A 15,452-nucleotide genomic window follows, 5' to 3' on the forward strand; every position below is an offset into this window, starting at 1 on the left:
TCCGCTTTCTCCACTAGCCTCTCCCAGGCCCAAGCAGAGCCCTTGGCAAGCGCCAGACAGCTGAAAGCAGGGCAGAGCAGTGAGATCAAAGTGGAGAGGACCCACAAGCTGCCCAAGCAATTTGAAATGAACCTGCAAGTTCAAGCCTTGTTGCCCGGCCCCGTTGCTGATAGGCAGCTCCTCTGATGGCTCCATTGCTTCTCTGTGTGTCTGTGAGGCTGGAAGAGGCATCGCTAGCTGAGGGGCTCCCGTCTCCCTGCGCCCGTGCCACCCCGTTAGCCACTCCATACACAACCTCCACGATGTGCTCCGTAACCTGGGCCGTGTCCCATTTCTGCAGACTCAGGAGAAGTCAGAGCGCCATCCCCCGAGCCCATTAAATTTTGCTTTCTGTGTTTCACTGCAAGAACCAACTGCTGCCCTTCAGCCCTTTTCTAGATAAGCAGTCCAACCTAAGGCACAAGGTAAGGCCTCCACTGCAATAACATCTATTTACTGGCTTTGCTAAGTCAGGAGATGTGGGAATGCTCTTGGTTTATCCGGGTTATGGGAGATTGCAGCAGGAGAAGAGATCAGGTAGCGGGGGCTCGGCCGGGCAGCACTAAAGGAGCTGTCTTTGCTGGTGTCATCCTCAGGTTCGTCTCTGAAGGACAGTGTCGCCAAAGCTGGCAGTCATGCATGGAAGCACAGTCTGAAATACACGGGTTGTTTTCCCCCTGCGGAAACGAAAGCAGGACAGGAAGCAGGCGGTGGCCGCAGGTTTCGGCAGCGCTTGGAGGGTGCCTGGCCCAGCGCCGGCCCGGCGAGCACCGCCGGAGCCCCCGGAGCCGGGCAGGATGCTGGAAGGGCTCCTGCTCTGGACCTGGCTCCTCGTCCCAGGTGAGCGCAGCGTCTCCTCGCGCTGGGGACGTCCCCGCGGCTGCTCAGAGCAGCCCACCTTGCTCCGGGTCCCTGCAGGGTGCCGGGCGCTGACGGGCCCCGTGGAGGCCAGCGGGCCCGTGGGTGGCACCGTGGAGGTGACCTGCGCCTACAAGCCGGAGCTGGCAGGGGCCGAGAAGTACTGGTGCCGTGGCAGCAGCTGGCTCTTCTGCTCCGTGCGCGCGGCGGCGGCGGCGGGCGCCGAGGCCGCGGCCGGGCGGCTGCGGCTGCGGGACGAGCGCGCGCGGCACGCGTTCGTGGTGACCATGCAGAACCTGACGGCGGGTGACGGGGACACGTACTGGTGCGGGGTCCGGCTGCCCTGGTATGACGACATGGTCCGCGTGGTGGTGACGGTCCTCCCAGGTGAGCCCTCCGTGGCCCCGGGCCACCCCGCTCCACCCGGCAGCCCTGGCTGCGCCAGGCGGTGCAGATCGGTGGCTAACGTCCCACTCAGCCTTGATTCCCGCATATTCCCACCGCAGCGCCCCACACAACGGAGCCCCATGTCTACACAAGGCAGGGTGACGCGCTCACGCCCGCTGCCAGCTCCCCATCGCATCCCCCGGAGCTGGCGAGCACCACGGCCGCACGCAACAACGGCAGCAGCGCGCGGGCCGGGTGAGCTCGGTAGCGGGACTGACCTCATGCGGGTATCGGCCTCTGGGGTTTGGGGACCCGTAGGGCATCTCGGGCAGAGCCAGCTCTGATGCTGGTGAATTCCTGCATCCCGCCCTTGGGAGCTGCTTTGGTCCCTGAGGAAAACGGGGAGGCTCTTACCACGCAATCTGCTGCTGCCGAGCGTGCCCAGCTTTGCGGGTGCACGTGTGGGTACTTCTGGCCAGGAAACTGGGGAGAAATCCAGGAGCCTGCTACAGAAGAGGACAGCTGCAGGAAGGCTTTGAAGACAAGGCTTTCCAGATGGATTTGCACAGCTGCTCATTCGCTATGTGTTAGACACACACATAAGAGCTGGAAAATCTCCCTGCTGGAGCATCCTTCCCACCTGCGGAGCCTCACGCCCTGCAGTGTGAATCCCTTTGTAGAGCCTGGGTGCTGGGGTCCCTCCTTATGTCCTGGAGGGAGCACGGAGCGGGGTGTCCAGAGGAGCAATAACAGACCTTTCTGCCCTCCCAGCGCCCCCAGCGTGACCGTCTTGGCCCTCATGTCCCCCGTTGTGCTGGTCCTGAGCATCATTGCTGGCCTCAGGCTGAGAAGAGCATCGCGAGGAAGGAGCAATGGTAAAAGCACAGGGGTGGCCGTGGGGTTCCCAGCCCGTGTCCCCCAGGCCCGGGCCCACCTTCCTGAGCAGGACACTGCCCAGCCCTTCCTCTTCCTCCCGGGAGGGCTCGCGTGGCCACCTGGCTTCAAGGTTCTCCCATGCGGGGCTGTCGCTGGCCACGCAGCCCGTGGCCAGCAAGGCCAGGCCAGCTGGAAGGGAGCAGCCGCGGGCACCCCCAGAAACGTCCCTTTCAGGCAAGGTCTGAGCCATTTCCCTCTGCAATTCCCCCAGGTGCCAAGGACGCGGGGAGGACGGGGCACAAGGACCGCCGGGTACGGCGGGACGGAGCGGCTACTCGCCCAAACCTCTACGCCAACGTCGCACCGGAGCCCGGCTCGTCCCAGGGGGACTATGAGAACAGCCCCACCGCATGCCAGGTACAGGGGGCTCCACGGGAGGGGACACATGGGGCTGCTCGGGGGTCACCGTCCTGCTGCCACCCCTGCTCTGCACACACCGTTCAGGCCCTTGGCAAGCAAACCCTGCAGCGATGGACGTCACCGAGACGCAGGGCTGCGCGGGGCAGCAGCAGCTTCCCTTTCTCTCACGTTTTAGGACCTAGCAAAGCGATGCGACGTGTCCCCCTCCAGCAGGAACAGCTCTGCTGCGGATGCGCAGCCCATCTACGCGAACGTGTCCCCGGCCGGGCCGCGCTCCGGCCCGCGCTGCCATAAAGCGCCGCGGCCTGGGAGAGGCGTCCGCTAAACCCCGCTCCAGGGCTGCTGCCCCTGCCCGGCCTCGGGGGTGACGTCCCTGCTGCTGGGGACCCCTTGGAGAGGGGCCTGCAGGGGCTCCCAGCCCATCCTTCCCTCCCAGGTTTCGTCAAGACCCAGGACAGCCCGGGGACACGGGTTTGGGGACGGCTCTGAGGCCCCGTTTAATAAAGTGGTCAGGAGCAGCACACAGGGAAGTGTCCTGAGAAGTCCCTCTGATCCCTGCTGCTGCCCACTGCAGAGGGGGCGCCCACGCTGGTTCCCCACTAAAGCAGGATAAGTCACCAAAATCTGCCTGTTTTGGGGTCAGGAGACTCCTTTTGGTCCAGACTGCGGGTTTGGGGAGCCCCTCATTTAGGGAGCAGATCCCAGGAGGGTCACAGGGGATGGCTCCTGTTCACACGTGTGACAGCCCCAAGCCATAGAGAGCAGCATCCCACACATACCCTGAGTGCATCTGGTCTCTGCAGGACCTCGTGTGTAGGAGTTTCACAGTCCAGCGCCTTATTCAAACTCACTGCTTCCCCACCCTGTTGTGAGGTCTGCAGATGAGAGCAGTTCCCTATCTGGGGCGTTTTTTGAAGCATTCCCAGATCAGGGGTTAAAAGCCCAGGCTCCAAACTGTGGTGGCCAGGGCAGACCCGGCGCCCAGGCAGCCCCAGCCCTGCCCAGCACCGGGTCCCCCAGGCCGCAGCTCCTGCTGCTTTGCTTTCACCGAGGGCCTCCCTGCCTTCCCCGGCTCTTGCATCACCTTTGCGGACACTGGACGGCTCGGGGGAAAGTCCCGGTCTGCTCCCCTCCCTGGGCAGATCCTCTCGTCAACACAAGCGTAATTGGATGGTGCAAAAGAAACAGCGGGGAAATAAACAGCAGCTGTGGAAAGAGGAAGAAACCCAATGCGGACGCAGGAATTGGACCCCCAAAGGGTTCTCAGTGCAATCCTGGCTCTGTAAGCTGAAAAAATCCCTTCCCTTTGGAGCTGTTTCTCTCCAGGTTGGTGCACGGCCTCCTCGTGCCGTGCATCCGCAGGGCCTGCGTTTCTGCAGCCCTCGCTGCTCCCAAGAGCGCCGAGCAGCCGCCTTGGTGCAAGGGCTTCCCAGCCACGCTCGCTGCAAAGAGCATCTAGAGGCTTCTTGGCCGCAGCCAAACCCCCCAGCGCCTCGACGAGGCTCTTCCAGCTAAAAATAACGCGACCGCTGCGCCGAGCGAGGAAGCGGCGAGCGCAGCCCGGCCCGCGCGCCTGCTCGCCGTCCGGCGCGTCGCCCGCGCGGAGCAGAGCGTCCGCGGCAGCGCCGGGAGAGCGTCCCGGCCCCGGGGACACGGACCATGCGGGTGTCCCCAGGCTGGCTCCTGCTGCCCGGTGAGGACCAGCTCATTCCTTGCTGGTGGCTAGAGGAGCTCCACAGACCCTATAGAGGCTGAAGGAGAGAGAAGGGGCTCCCCAAAGGATCCTTTCCCCAGCGGGAGCTGCTCCGAGGATGATGAGGATGCAACAGCAGGGGCTTCATCTGCAGTTTGCAGGGCTTTGGTGGTCCCTAAGGAGGTCAGCGGGAGGCTGGGCGAGACGCTCTCCATCCAGTGCTGGTACCCGCGGGGCTACGAGAGCTACTCCAAGTACTGGTGCCGCGGGGCCTCGCGGGACTCGTGCCGCAAGGTCGCGGAGACGGCGCCCGGCGCATCGCAGCCGCACGGCCGCGTCACCATCGCCGACATCCACCTCTTCTGCGTGGTGCTGCTGACCGTGGAGCGCCTGGCCGAGCAGGACGCGGGCACCTACTGGTGCGGCATCGAGCGGCTGGGCAGGGACCTCATGGAGCCGGTCACCGTCACGGTCCTCCCGGGTAAGCGCCGCTCCAATCGGAACCCCCACCGGAGACAAGTGGCCAGCAGAGGGGGGGGTTCTGGTCTCTGGATATTCCTGGGCACGTGGAATGGGCTGGAAAAGTCCTGCCAGGAGTCACTAGGCAGAGCCGGGTCCATGGGTGCTGTAGGACCCCAAGGCTCTGGGCACAGCCTGCTAGGAGGAACCCAAGGCAGATCCCGCCTGCTGCCAGCAGCGCTGGGAGCCTGGGACCGCCTGGGACCGCCTGCAGCCCCCAGCTCCCAGCAGGACTCGGCTGATGCAGCCCCACCAGCTACCCCTGCAGCCCTGCGCACTGCCGCGGCAGCGCGGACGCTCACCTCCTCCACCCCTGCAGATGGGACGGAGCGTCCCAACACCGCCCGCGTGGCCACCCAGGGCACCAGGTGGGTCTGAACACAGGCCCCGGCTCTGCGCGGCCTTGGGCAGCGCTGGGGGGCCCTCAGGCCCAGGGGGGACAGCAGGACTTGTGTCCCCACCTGGAAAAGCCAAGGCCAGCCTGTTTTCCCGGGCTGCTTCGTGCCCCGTGGTGGAGCTGCCTGGGGGGTTAATGCTGCAGAGCAGCACGGTGGGACGCTGCAGAAGCAAAGTGTCACCTGGCGAAGGAGAAGGGCTCCTGCTCCTCTTCCTCTCACCCTTCAGCTCTGCCGGGCCAACCACGACCATCGTGGTGCCCACCGTGGTGCTGGTCCTCCTGGCTGCCGCCGGCTCTGCCGTCATCTGGATCCTCGTCCGGAGGAGGAGGGAAGGTGAATGTGCCCGATGCTTCACAGCCCTGGTCCTCCCTGGAGCTGAGGTCAAACCATCCTCAATATGTCTCGTGGCTGCAGAGGCTGGTGGGGAGCTCACCTTTCCCACAGATCCTGGGATAGAGGATACCCCTGGAGAAGCTCCCTCCTGGACAAAAACACATTTTGATGTGGGATTTTTTGTTGTTTCTTTCTTCTTTGATTTCCCCCCGACCCTGCAGCCCAGCAGAGACCCGCTGGAGAGGCCATGTGCTTGGGGCAGCTCAAGGTGGCCGCGGACCCGCAGGTGAGGGGTGGCCCCAGGGCCCGCGTGGCTGCCGGCCGAGGTGCCCGAGCTCTGCTGCGAGGACGGTGCCGGCTCCGCGGCCGCTCGGGACACGGCTCCAGCACGTCCCCATGGCGGGAGGGTGGCGGGACCCGTGGCAGCTGCAGGGAGCTCTGTGCCACCAGCCGGGGCATCCGTCCCCCTCTAGTGACTGATGCTCGCGTGGGCCTGGGCGCTGCCTCGGGCTTCCCTTTGGGCTCAGCCCGGGATGTGCATTGGGCTGCAGCCGGCATGGGGGACAGGGACAGTGTCCACCCTCATCCCTGCCCGTTCCAGGCTCCCGGCAACGCACAGCCCCTGCACAGCACAGCTCGGGCAGCCGCTGCGGCGGACGGGGACGTCTACAGCAACTCCCTGGCAGAGGTCAGTGGGGGCTGGAGGGGGCCTGGGGACACCCCCTGGCCGTGCTGAGTGTCCCCTGCTGTGGCCAGGGCCCCTGGGACCCGTCACCGCCGCCCCCTCACAGAGCGGGGGCCACCAGCACCGGCACAGAGCGGGAGCCGGTGCCGCAGGACGAGCAGCTCTACGAGAACACCCTGTACGAGAACACCCGGCGGCAGAAGGTGAGTGCGGGGAGAGCCACCCCATGGGGCCATCCCCCAAAACCCTCCTTGGGGTGTCCCTGGGGCATCTCTGCACCCTCGAGCTCTTCAAGGGATTTAGTCAAAGGTTTCTCTGGGAAGCCGGGCCAGTATTTGTAGGGGGGAAAAAAGGGCATTTTTCCTGCTGCTTCCAGATGAGCATCCCGGGAGGGGCCAGGCTGTCCCCCTGGCGGGATGTCCTCATGCCCGGGCAGTTGCCCGCAGCTGCAGGGCTCTGCTCACCCGGCTTCCCCATCCCTGTGCTCTCCGCAGGCTCCTGGATCCCAGGAGGAGACCGACGGGCACTAGAGGCCACGGCCGCTGCCTCTTCCCTCCCTCGCCTGCTGCCCCCCCAAGGAGGCTCCCGCCGCCCCCGCGCCGCTTCACTGGATCAATGAGCTGCTCGGCACCCATCCCGCGGCCGGAGCAGCCCCGGGGCCGGGTCTGCCAGCAGCTGTACTGGTTACCTGCAGTTGAGATGAGCAATAAAGTGCTGTCCCCCAGCCAGCCCGAGCAGTGTCGGTGACTCCGGCGGCACTGGGCAGCCTCTCCGTGCAGGGGCATCGCTGCAGCTCCCGATGGGGCCACCACAGAGCAGGACCCTTGAGGGCTGCCCGGTCACAGGCAGTGCACTCCATTGCCCCGGTTTTCGCGGTGAAGCGGCTGCCGTCACAGCCGTGGGTCATGGCGCTGCCGCGGTGACTCACGCTCCCTGGAAGCGGGGAGGAAGCGAACGCCCCCCAGCAGGCTGCAAACGCCTCCAGGCAGTGACCAAGGTGCTACGCAGGGTGCAAGGAAGTGACAGCCAGGAGGAAGCACTTGGGACACCCGCTCCGGCTGGGACACTCGCAGAGGCTCCGGGGCACAGGGTGCTTCGTGTATGACCGTGGGGAAAAGATCTCCTGGGAAGGAGGAAGCTGGACAATGCGGATTTTCCTTGTTTTGGCCCTTTTCTCAGGTGAGGAGCCCAGCTCGGTTCCCTCCCAACCCCACTGGCCATCCCTGCCCCAGGGCGCAGGACTCAGCCCTGCCCTGTCCCCGCAGGCGCCGGCGCTGCGATGGTGACGGGCCCCACGCGGGTTCACGGCAAGCCCGGCGCGTCCGTCTCCATGTCCTGCAAATACAAGGCGGGCTACGAGCTCTACCCCAAGTGCTGGTGCCGACGGGTCATCTTCTGCTTCTGCATCACACCCATCATCTGCACCAATGACACGGAGAGCTGGGTGACGAAAGGCCGGGTGTCCATCAAGGACAACCGCAGGTCTCACACCTTCACGGTGACACTGTGGGACTTGGTGCCGGCCGACACGGGTCGGTACTGCTGCAAGGTGGCCCAGCTGCGGTGGTTCAACCTGTGGCACGCCACCAGGCTCGTCGTCTCAGCAGGTAGAACCGGCGTGAAGGAGGTGGACAAGGAGCAGCCAGAGCATCTCGGCAGCCTGTCCTTGGGTGGCTCTGTCCCCTTCCAGGAAAAGCCCCTTTCCCCCTTACCCCTTGCGCTCCCCGCCTGGCTCTGACCCTTTGCTTCCTTGCAGCCATTCCGCACATGATGGAACCCAGCAGCCAGGCAATGGGGCCACAGCCCGGGGACACGGTCCCCCCTGCGCCCTCCTCTCCACTCCCCACGGGCTTCGCGGAGCCTCCAGCGCTGTGAGTCAGGGTGGAGGGTGCAGACGGACACATCCCCAACCCAAGAGCCTCCCGAGGGGCAGAGCAGCACCCTGGTTCACACCCGCGTTGCCCAGAGGTGACCTGAGAAGCCTGCGTGGCTCTTCCCTCCTAACGTCCATGGGGACCTCCAAAAGGCTGTGGGCACCGTGCAGGGCTGGGTCTCACCCCGCTTTTCTGATCCCCCCTTCTCATCAATGGATGCTCCAGCTTCTCCATCCTTTCTCCCAGGTCCCAGTTCAGCATCACCTGCTTGTTGCTCTTCCTCGGCGCCAAGTTGCTCGTGGTGCTGGTCTTGGCTTGCTGGGGCTGGCACAGGAGCCGCAGCCCCCGGGCGTCCCCGCAGAGGGACACCGGGACCAGCAGCACCGGGGCGGCCCCGCTGCGGGTCCCCCCTCCGCTCCCTGCGCCGCAGTAGGGACGAGCGGTGGCCCCCGAGCTGCCCCATGGCAGCACTGCCAGGTCTGCGGCCCTGCCGGCACCCCCTGCGCCGCCCCGGCGCTGGCCGGAGGGGGGATCCATGGGGATGCGGAGCGCCGTCTGCGCCAGGATGCCCCCAGAGTAGCGGTTCCGGGGAGCCCAGCGATGCTGCTGCCTCCGCGGCTGTTCGCAGCCTGGACGAGAACATTGCCCAGCCTCAGGTGACTGGTTTGCACCCTCCGAGCGGGAGCCCCCGTGGGACTGAGCGGACTCCGGGAGCCGCTCTGGGTGCAAATCCACCGTTTCAGCCGATTAAAGACATTCCTGCCATAAAGCTTCCATGTGTCCATCTGTCTGTCTGCCTGCTGTGCACTCTGGCTGCCTGTCTGGCCCCACAGCCACTTCCCACGGCAAAGCCTCCAAGCTTTGCTCCATTCTCCCTTGGTTTACGGAACCGAAATGCCAAGGCAGCCAGAGCATTCGCAAAACGGGAACCTGGCGCGAGCTGCAGGTGCCGCTTGCAAAATCGCTGCTGCAGCTGCAAGGACTGGGCTCTTCCAAGTCGGTCCGGGCTGGAGCAGCCCCCTCCACTTCTCGGCGAGACCCCAGTCCCCCCGCGGGCCCCGCCGAGGCTCCCGCCGCCCCTGGCCCCTTCGGTGACGCTCCCCGTGCAGCGGCCGCCCCGGCTCCGTCTCTCTTTCACCGTCCAACCCGGCGGCCGAGCCCCGTGGCGGGGGGACCGGGAGGACGGGACGGGGGCGGTGCCGGGGGCGGGCCGAGCCACCCATGCGCAGCCGAGCCGAGCCGAGCGGAGCCGGGCCGGGCGCGGCGGGGAGCGGAGCGGAGCGGAGCTCGCGGCCCGGCCATGCGGCTGCCGCCGCTGCTCGCCTGGGCGCTGCTGCCGGGTACGGCCGGGCCGGGGCCCCGGCGGGCGGCCCGGGCAGCGCGGGCGGCAGCGGCGGCACCTCGCGCCCCTCTCTGTCTCCGCAGGCTGCTGGGCGCTGACGGGGCCGCACTCCGTGCAGGGAACCGTGGGGGGGTCCCTCTCAGTGTCCTGCAAGTATGAGGAGGGTTTGGAGACAAATGAGAAATTCTGGTGCAAACCGGGGAGCTTTCTTTCCTGTGACGGTCCTTACATCATCGCGACATCGAAGCATAAACCCTTCGTGCATAAGGACCGAATCTCCATCGCAGATGAGCAAACTCGGCGGGTGTTCACGGTGACCATGAGTAATCTGACCACAGGGGACACGGGTACCTACCGGTGCGGGGTGGAGAGAACACTTCGTAATGACAGACACACAGTGAAGGTGAACGTGTTCCCAGGTAGGTTCGTTTGGGTTCCCTGGTGCCAACACTGCTCCCCCCCGCTGAAATGCCAGGGGCAGGGGCTGCCCAAAGGGTGATTGGGAGCAGGTGGGCGCCCATGGGACAGCCAGGGGAAGTGTTACCCGCGTCTGCTGGTTGCTGCAGCTGGGTGCTTTTCCCCATGGCCCGTTCTCGGTGCCGCAGCCCCCCATCTCGTTCAGGCTTGTGCTTGCTTTCCACCCTGCTCTCCTTGCCCCCTTTCCTCCTCAGGTCCTCCTTCCCCAGTTTGGGCTTTCCTGGGCATTTCTTTCCAGCCTTAGGGAATCCCTCCTTCCCTCAGGCTGCCTGACCCCCTGGGGCCGAGGAGCCATCGTGTCTGGCTGCAGCTTGGTGCCCTTGGGTCACTGGTTTGGTGCCTGCCGTGTCCGGGGTGCCCGGACCCTGTCCCAGCGGGTGAGGGCAGCCACGTGCAGGGAGCTGCGAGCGGCACGACGGGGGCTGCCAAGCTCCTGCTGCTGAGCAGGGAAGGCAGCTTCTGCCCCGATGCTCAATGCGTCTCCTCGCGCTGCTAAAGCTGCAGCGTTTCCCTGAGGAAGCAGAGAGTCGGGCTGAGCCTCCTCTCTTTTTTTCCTTTCTTTTTTTTTTTATTTTTTTTTCAGTTTCTTCCTCCTCTCCTCCGAAAACTGCATCTCCCTCGACTGCAGAGCATCCTGCTCTCACTGTCTCCACGTCAGCCCCCACTGGGGCATTTCCCCAAGAGCAAACTGCTGAGAAAGAGAGAGCCCCCCAGCCTCCCCATGGAGGCCCCAGCCCTGCACAGTGAGTACAGCTGCTGCCCGTGCCGGGAGCTCCGTCCTGCTGCCAGCGGTGGCCGCTGCCGTATCTCGGGTCTCACAGCGGAGGATCCCCGTAGATGCCGCTGGAGCCTGCGGGTTCTCCTCACCCTCCTCTGAGAGTTCAGACCTGCTTTAGAGACCAGCATTGCCATGAGCCACCAGCCCTGCCTGGAAGATAATCTCAGGGCCTTGATGGGCTGGTCCCACCAAAACCCTATCTGCCCGCTGCATTGCTCGCAGCTTAAGCAAGATGCAGGACGTGACCAAACCGGGAGTGATTTCTGAGTGCAGTGGTAATGCCATTTCCTTCCCCAAAACTGAGAGGGACCGTTAGCCTGCAGAAAGTCGAGCATGGCCTGACCGCACGGTCACATGTAAGTTCACACACATGGGTGACAGAGGGTGAGATCAGAGCAGCAGAACTTGCTTGCTCTGCTCCTCGAGGTGATGCAAGAGGAGGACGAAAGCCGAGATTTCCCAGCAGCGTGTTCACGGGTAGCCGGCTTCCCAGCACCCATCCCATAGACACATCAGTGTTGTTTGGTTGCTCACTGCAAGAAAGGTCAACAAACAATAGACTTAAACCAGAGACAAATCCAACACAGAGAGTGATCCTTATGTAATCCTCAAAACACAGCAGCTCTCACAACCGTCTGTGTGTTCCTAGTTTAATTTTCTGTCTCCGCCTTGCAGATGTAAAACCACCGAGCCTTGGTGTTGAGGCGTTAGGTCAAACAGAGCAGTCACCTGATCCTGTTCTCCTGGTAGTTACTCCAGATTTTGCTACTGAAGGAGAAGTGTGAGAGCAGAAACTCTTCTCTTCTTGCAGCTTGGACTTGGTCACGGACGTCCTGACTCCCTGCATCGTGGTGGTTCTCCTTTTGCTTGTACTTGCTGCTGGTGTGTTGGTTAAACTGTCCAGGAAGAGGAAGAAAGGCAGGTGAAACAGCATCACTCGGAGATAGGCACAGCGCTTTTGTGCTGGAGTCTGTTTTTCACTCTATCTATGTTTTTTTCTCCATTCTGTCTTTGATCCACCCCCTTCCTCAGCTCTGTTGGTGAATTCTCTGCTTTTGTTTGTGACCAAGAGAAGAGCAGGGAGGTCTCCTTAGGTGGCGAGTGCGGTGGCACCGCAGTCCTGCCCGCGGCTGAGCTGACCTCGCGTGCCGGCTGCGCACGTGTGCGTGTCTGCCGCGCTGGCAAGCGCTCACACGCCGGGTCTGAGGCCACATGAGGGCTGGGGATGGTTACAGAGAGGAGCTGGTTTCATTTAAAGAAGACCGTTGGTTTTAGATGAGTAATGGAGACGGGTTTTAGATGAGTAACGGAGCAGGAGGTTCCCTTCCTGCTCCGTGGTGGGATTTGCAGTAAGCGCCCAATTTCGACACATGTCTGAGCCTTTGGGTCACCCTTGCGTCTAACCACGTCCGTGTTTCCCCAGCCCTGGCCGAAGCACCCATGGAGATGCACATGGAGCGCAGCGTCTCGAACACGGTAAGGCCGCGCGGCCCGGGCCATCCTGCAATGGGAAAGGCTGCCGGTGGAGCCGAGCAAACTGGCACCGAGGCTGCTGGCTTCACAGATCCTTAGGGGTCAGTTTGCCAGGGGATTTGCCTGGTAGTTTGGTGCAACCGTTGCAGAATATTCCTGGGAGAGGAATTTGGGATAGGGCTGGGAGGTTTCCCGCCAAGCTCCTTGGAGCTGGGGACTGGCTTCCCTGGACAAAACTTGCTTGGAAACCTGCCGCGAATCCCCCGGGAAGAAGCTGCTTGTTGATTTCCCCTCGGCGCTCCTGCGTTGGGCTGCAGCAGCCCCGTTCCCGCGCTCAAACACACTGCTCACTGTTGGCACCTCGCGCGTGGCGCACCGACAGGCTTTACCCTGGCCGCAGGTCGGGCACAAAGCGCCCCGATTTGCAGCCCAGCTCCCCTGGACGGTGTCCCCAGGGTGCCGGACGCCTCGCGTTGCAGGGCACCCAGGGCAGCCTGCAGTACGCCGAGTTCGCCCACGCCGCCGCGGCAGAGGACGGGCAGTTATACTGCAACATGAAGGCTCTCCCGAGCGCTGAGACCAGCTACACGGAGATCCGGCTGCGCCGGCAGGTAGGGACGCGCGGGCGGCTCCGCGCGCGGGACACGAGGAGGACAGTGCCATGGGAGAAGGGCTGTGCTAAGGGCAGGATGGGGGTCGGACAAGGACGGGGTTTCCATGGGGAAGTGCCGCTGCGCACACGAGTGGCCCCGCAGAGCGCGGCGCCGAGGGGGCCCTGGCAGGCAGCCCGGCGGGAGCGTTTCCCCAGAGAAACCCTGCGAGCTCCAGGCTCGTGGATGGAGGAACTAGGGCTCCACGTCGCCTTCATGATCTCCGCAGGAGCCAGAACCAGGCTTTTTTTCCACCCTCTTCTTTTTTTCCTCTCAGAGCTCGCAAGAGCAGGGAGAGGCTGGCGCCGCGGCGGGCCCGTCCCCCCCGGAGCAGCTCTACTGCAACGTGCCGCGGGCCCCGCGCCCCGCGGAGCCGCTCTACAGCACCGTGGTGAAGCCGCGGTGAGGGGCAGCGCCGGCCCCGCGGCGCCCGAGCGCTCCGGGCTCCCCGGGACGGGCAGAGCGGCTGGGAAAGCGGCACGGTCGCTCCCGCGGGCTCTGTTGGAGCAGCCGCTCGCAGGGAGGCCAAAGCCGCATGGAAACTCACGGCCGGGCAAGGGAGACGTCGGCCCTTTGCGTTTTGGCACCTCACAGCCAACACGACAGCGGTGCTGGAAGGGAACAAGGGAAAAAAACCCCAAACGTTACCCTCGGCTGGAGGCAGGAGCGGGCGCGCAGCGTGCCTGGCCGCAGTTTCGCTGTTCCCGTGTGGATCGGGCCACGTTGCCACGAGCAAGCGAGGCCCTGCAACCCCGGCCAAGCCCGTGGCCTCTCCCATGGGGTTTCCTAGCTCAGGGCCGTTTATTTATCCTGACAACTCATTTCTCTGCAAAACAGATTGTGGGGGACATACTTTTCTTTTTGGTGAGTTTTGAGTTGGGTGTCTTTAGACATTCTCTAAAAAGTTCTTTTTTTAACTCTTGGAAACATTTGATTTCAGTATTTTTGTAATTACTCTTCGATTCACGGAGCCAAGCGCGGCGTTCCTCCTTTCTCGAAGCAGCGGCAGGGGGAAGTTCACACACGTGGCTGCGGCTCTTCCCCTGCCTCTCGGTCGGGGTCAACACTCTTCTCGTTTTCGGTCAGAAGCGACAAACACCCCAAACGGCCCCGGGTTGCTTGTGCCCCCTCCCTGCACGGGGCTGCTGTTTTGGGTGAGGGAAGAGCTGCTGGAGGGACACACAAGGCTTGCTGCAAACTTCAAGGAAAATGAGCAGGTTCCAACTGTCGCTGCAGACCAGGGGATGCCCCAGGCATCTTCCACCTGGGAAGGGTTGTCCTGAGCCTCATCCTTGCCAAGGCCCTGTTCCCTTCTCCACTTTCCCCCTGCCTCTCTCTTGTCCATATTTTATGCACTATCTCCCCTGTAACTCATTCAGCTGCAAGGAGGACAGCTAACGACCCGGCACCCCAATGAGCTCTCATTAGCAGTGAAGCAGCAGCGAGCAGGGGCAGTAGCTCCCAGGGCTAACGGAGGGACGAGAGGGGCAGCGTCTCACGCAGGTGGGACAGTCCAGCGGGCTTGGTCTGTGTGTGCTGCCGCCGTGGGGTTTTCCAGGAAAGCTGGGCAGGAGCCCGTTCCTACCGCGGCCAGGCTCCCCTTCCTCTTTCCTCGGCCACAGCCAGTGTCCGCAGTGGGAAATGCATCCTGCGGCTCGCGCCACGGGACGTCGCTGCAGCGCGGAGCAGCCGCGTCCCATCCCCACGGGGTGCCGTTAACCCTGGGGCTGTGCTGGGGCTCCTGCAGCATCTAAACTCAGGGTTTTATTTCTTTTTGAGCGGGGGTGTATTTTTTGACATCGCAGCTGGGAGCGCATGAGCAGAGGACGAGCTGAAACCTGGTGCTAACTCCCGAGTGGCTTCGCTTGTCTGCAGCGTGACCCTGGCAGGGCGCGTGTGCGAGAGGGAGAGGATGCGGTGCCTCGAGGGCAGGCCTGGCGCTAGCTAAAACACCCGCGTGCCATTGCTGCACTGCTGCGAGCCACTGTGAGCCGCTGCGTGGCGCTTGGGGCGCGTGGGCAGAGGGTCACAGAGCTCTGCGAGCCTACGGGCCCCATCACGTCTCGGTACGGTAGAAACGAGGATGGGCTGAGTGCGCTTCTATTTCTTTCTTTTGCAAGAAGCACAAACTTTGCACTGACCCCTCCCGGCACCCAAAAAACGCCCTCCCCCAGCCCAGCGGCAGGCAGAATTCATTTTAAATGACTTAAACTATGTCAGGGACTTTTCTTAAATTTCTTCACTTTTCTGGAGCGTGTGTTGTGCCTCTCCCTGCACTTTGGACCATGTCTTCTCCTTCACAACATCCATCACCTGAGCAGCCAGGGTCCCCAGTGTGCCCTGCAAAGCCTCCCCATGCTTATCTGTGGCACTGTGAGCGCAGTCCCTATGGCTCTACCTGGCTGCCGTGTGTTGCACTTGCTCCTCTTGATCGAGGACAAGCAGAATCCACAGCAGGAAACGCTTTAATTGCTCCGCTCCTGATCCACGGCAGCTCCCCGCTGCCGAGAGCCACCCAGAGCTGCGGCCGGGGTGGCAGCGGCCAATGGTCCCTGTTGCCCTTCAGCCCCAGGAAGTTTTTCCAGGCTTGTCCCCGCTTCCATAGGCTCCCTGTGGGGAGGAGAAGCCGGGGCGCTGAGCAGCCGCGCGG

General features: G+C 63.5%; 2 protein-coding genes across 2 annotated transcripts; both read left to right on the top strand.

The window, feature by feature from the left end:
• The first annotated feature begins 836 nt into the window (after positions 1–836).
• Positions 837–2,905, top strand: LOC148595942 (CMRF35-like molecule 9). Its single transcript, XM_088537498.1, has 6 exons — positions 837–879; positions 958–1,284; positions 1,404–1,539; positions 2,056–2,159; positions 2,432–2,577; positions 2,756–2,905. Exons 1-6 carry the CDS (start codon positions 837–839, stop codon positions 2,903–2,905), a joined length of 906 nt encoding a protein of 301 aa, XP_088393624.1.
• A 6,477-nt stretch (positions 2,906–9,382) lies between these two features.
• On the top strand, positions 9,383–13,208 carry LOC104569080 (uncharacterized). Its single transcript, XM_088537507.1, is given in 9 exon segments — positions 9,383–9,422; positions 9,508–9,843; positions 10,485–10,644; positions 11,491–11,597; positions 12,103–12,155; positions 12,641–12,787; positions 12,897–12,981; positions 12,984–13,027; positions 13,095–13,208. Coding segments are annotated over 9 exon segments (1,086 nt in total).
• Positions 13,209–15,452: the final 2,244 nt, after the last annotated feature.

Source organism: Tinamus guttatus, unplaced genomic scaffold, assembly GCF_059628265.1.
Source record: "Tinamus guttatus ecotype Peru unplaced genomic scaffold, ASM5962826v1 Tinamus_guttatus_pri_ptg000045l, whole genome shotgun sequence".
In the NCBI taxonomy this organism is placed as follows: domain Eukaryota; kingdom Metazoa; phylum Chordata; class Aves; order Tinamiformes; family Tinamidae; genus Tinamus; species Tinamus guttatus.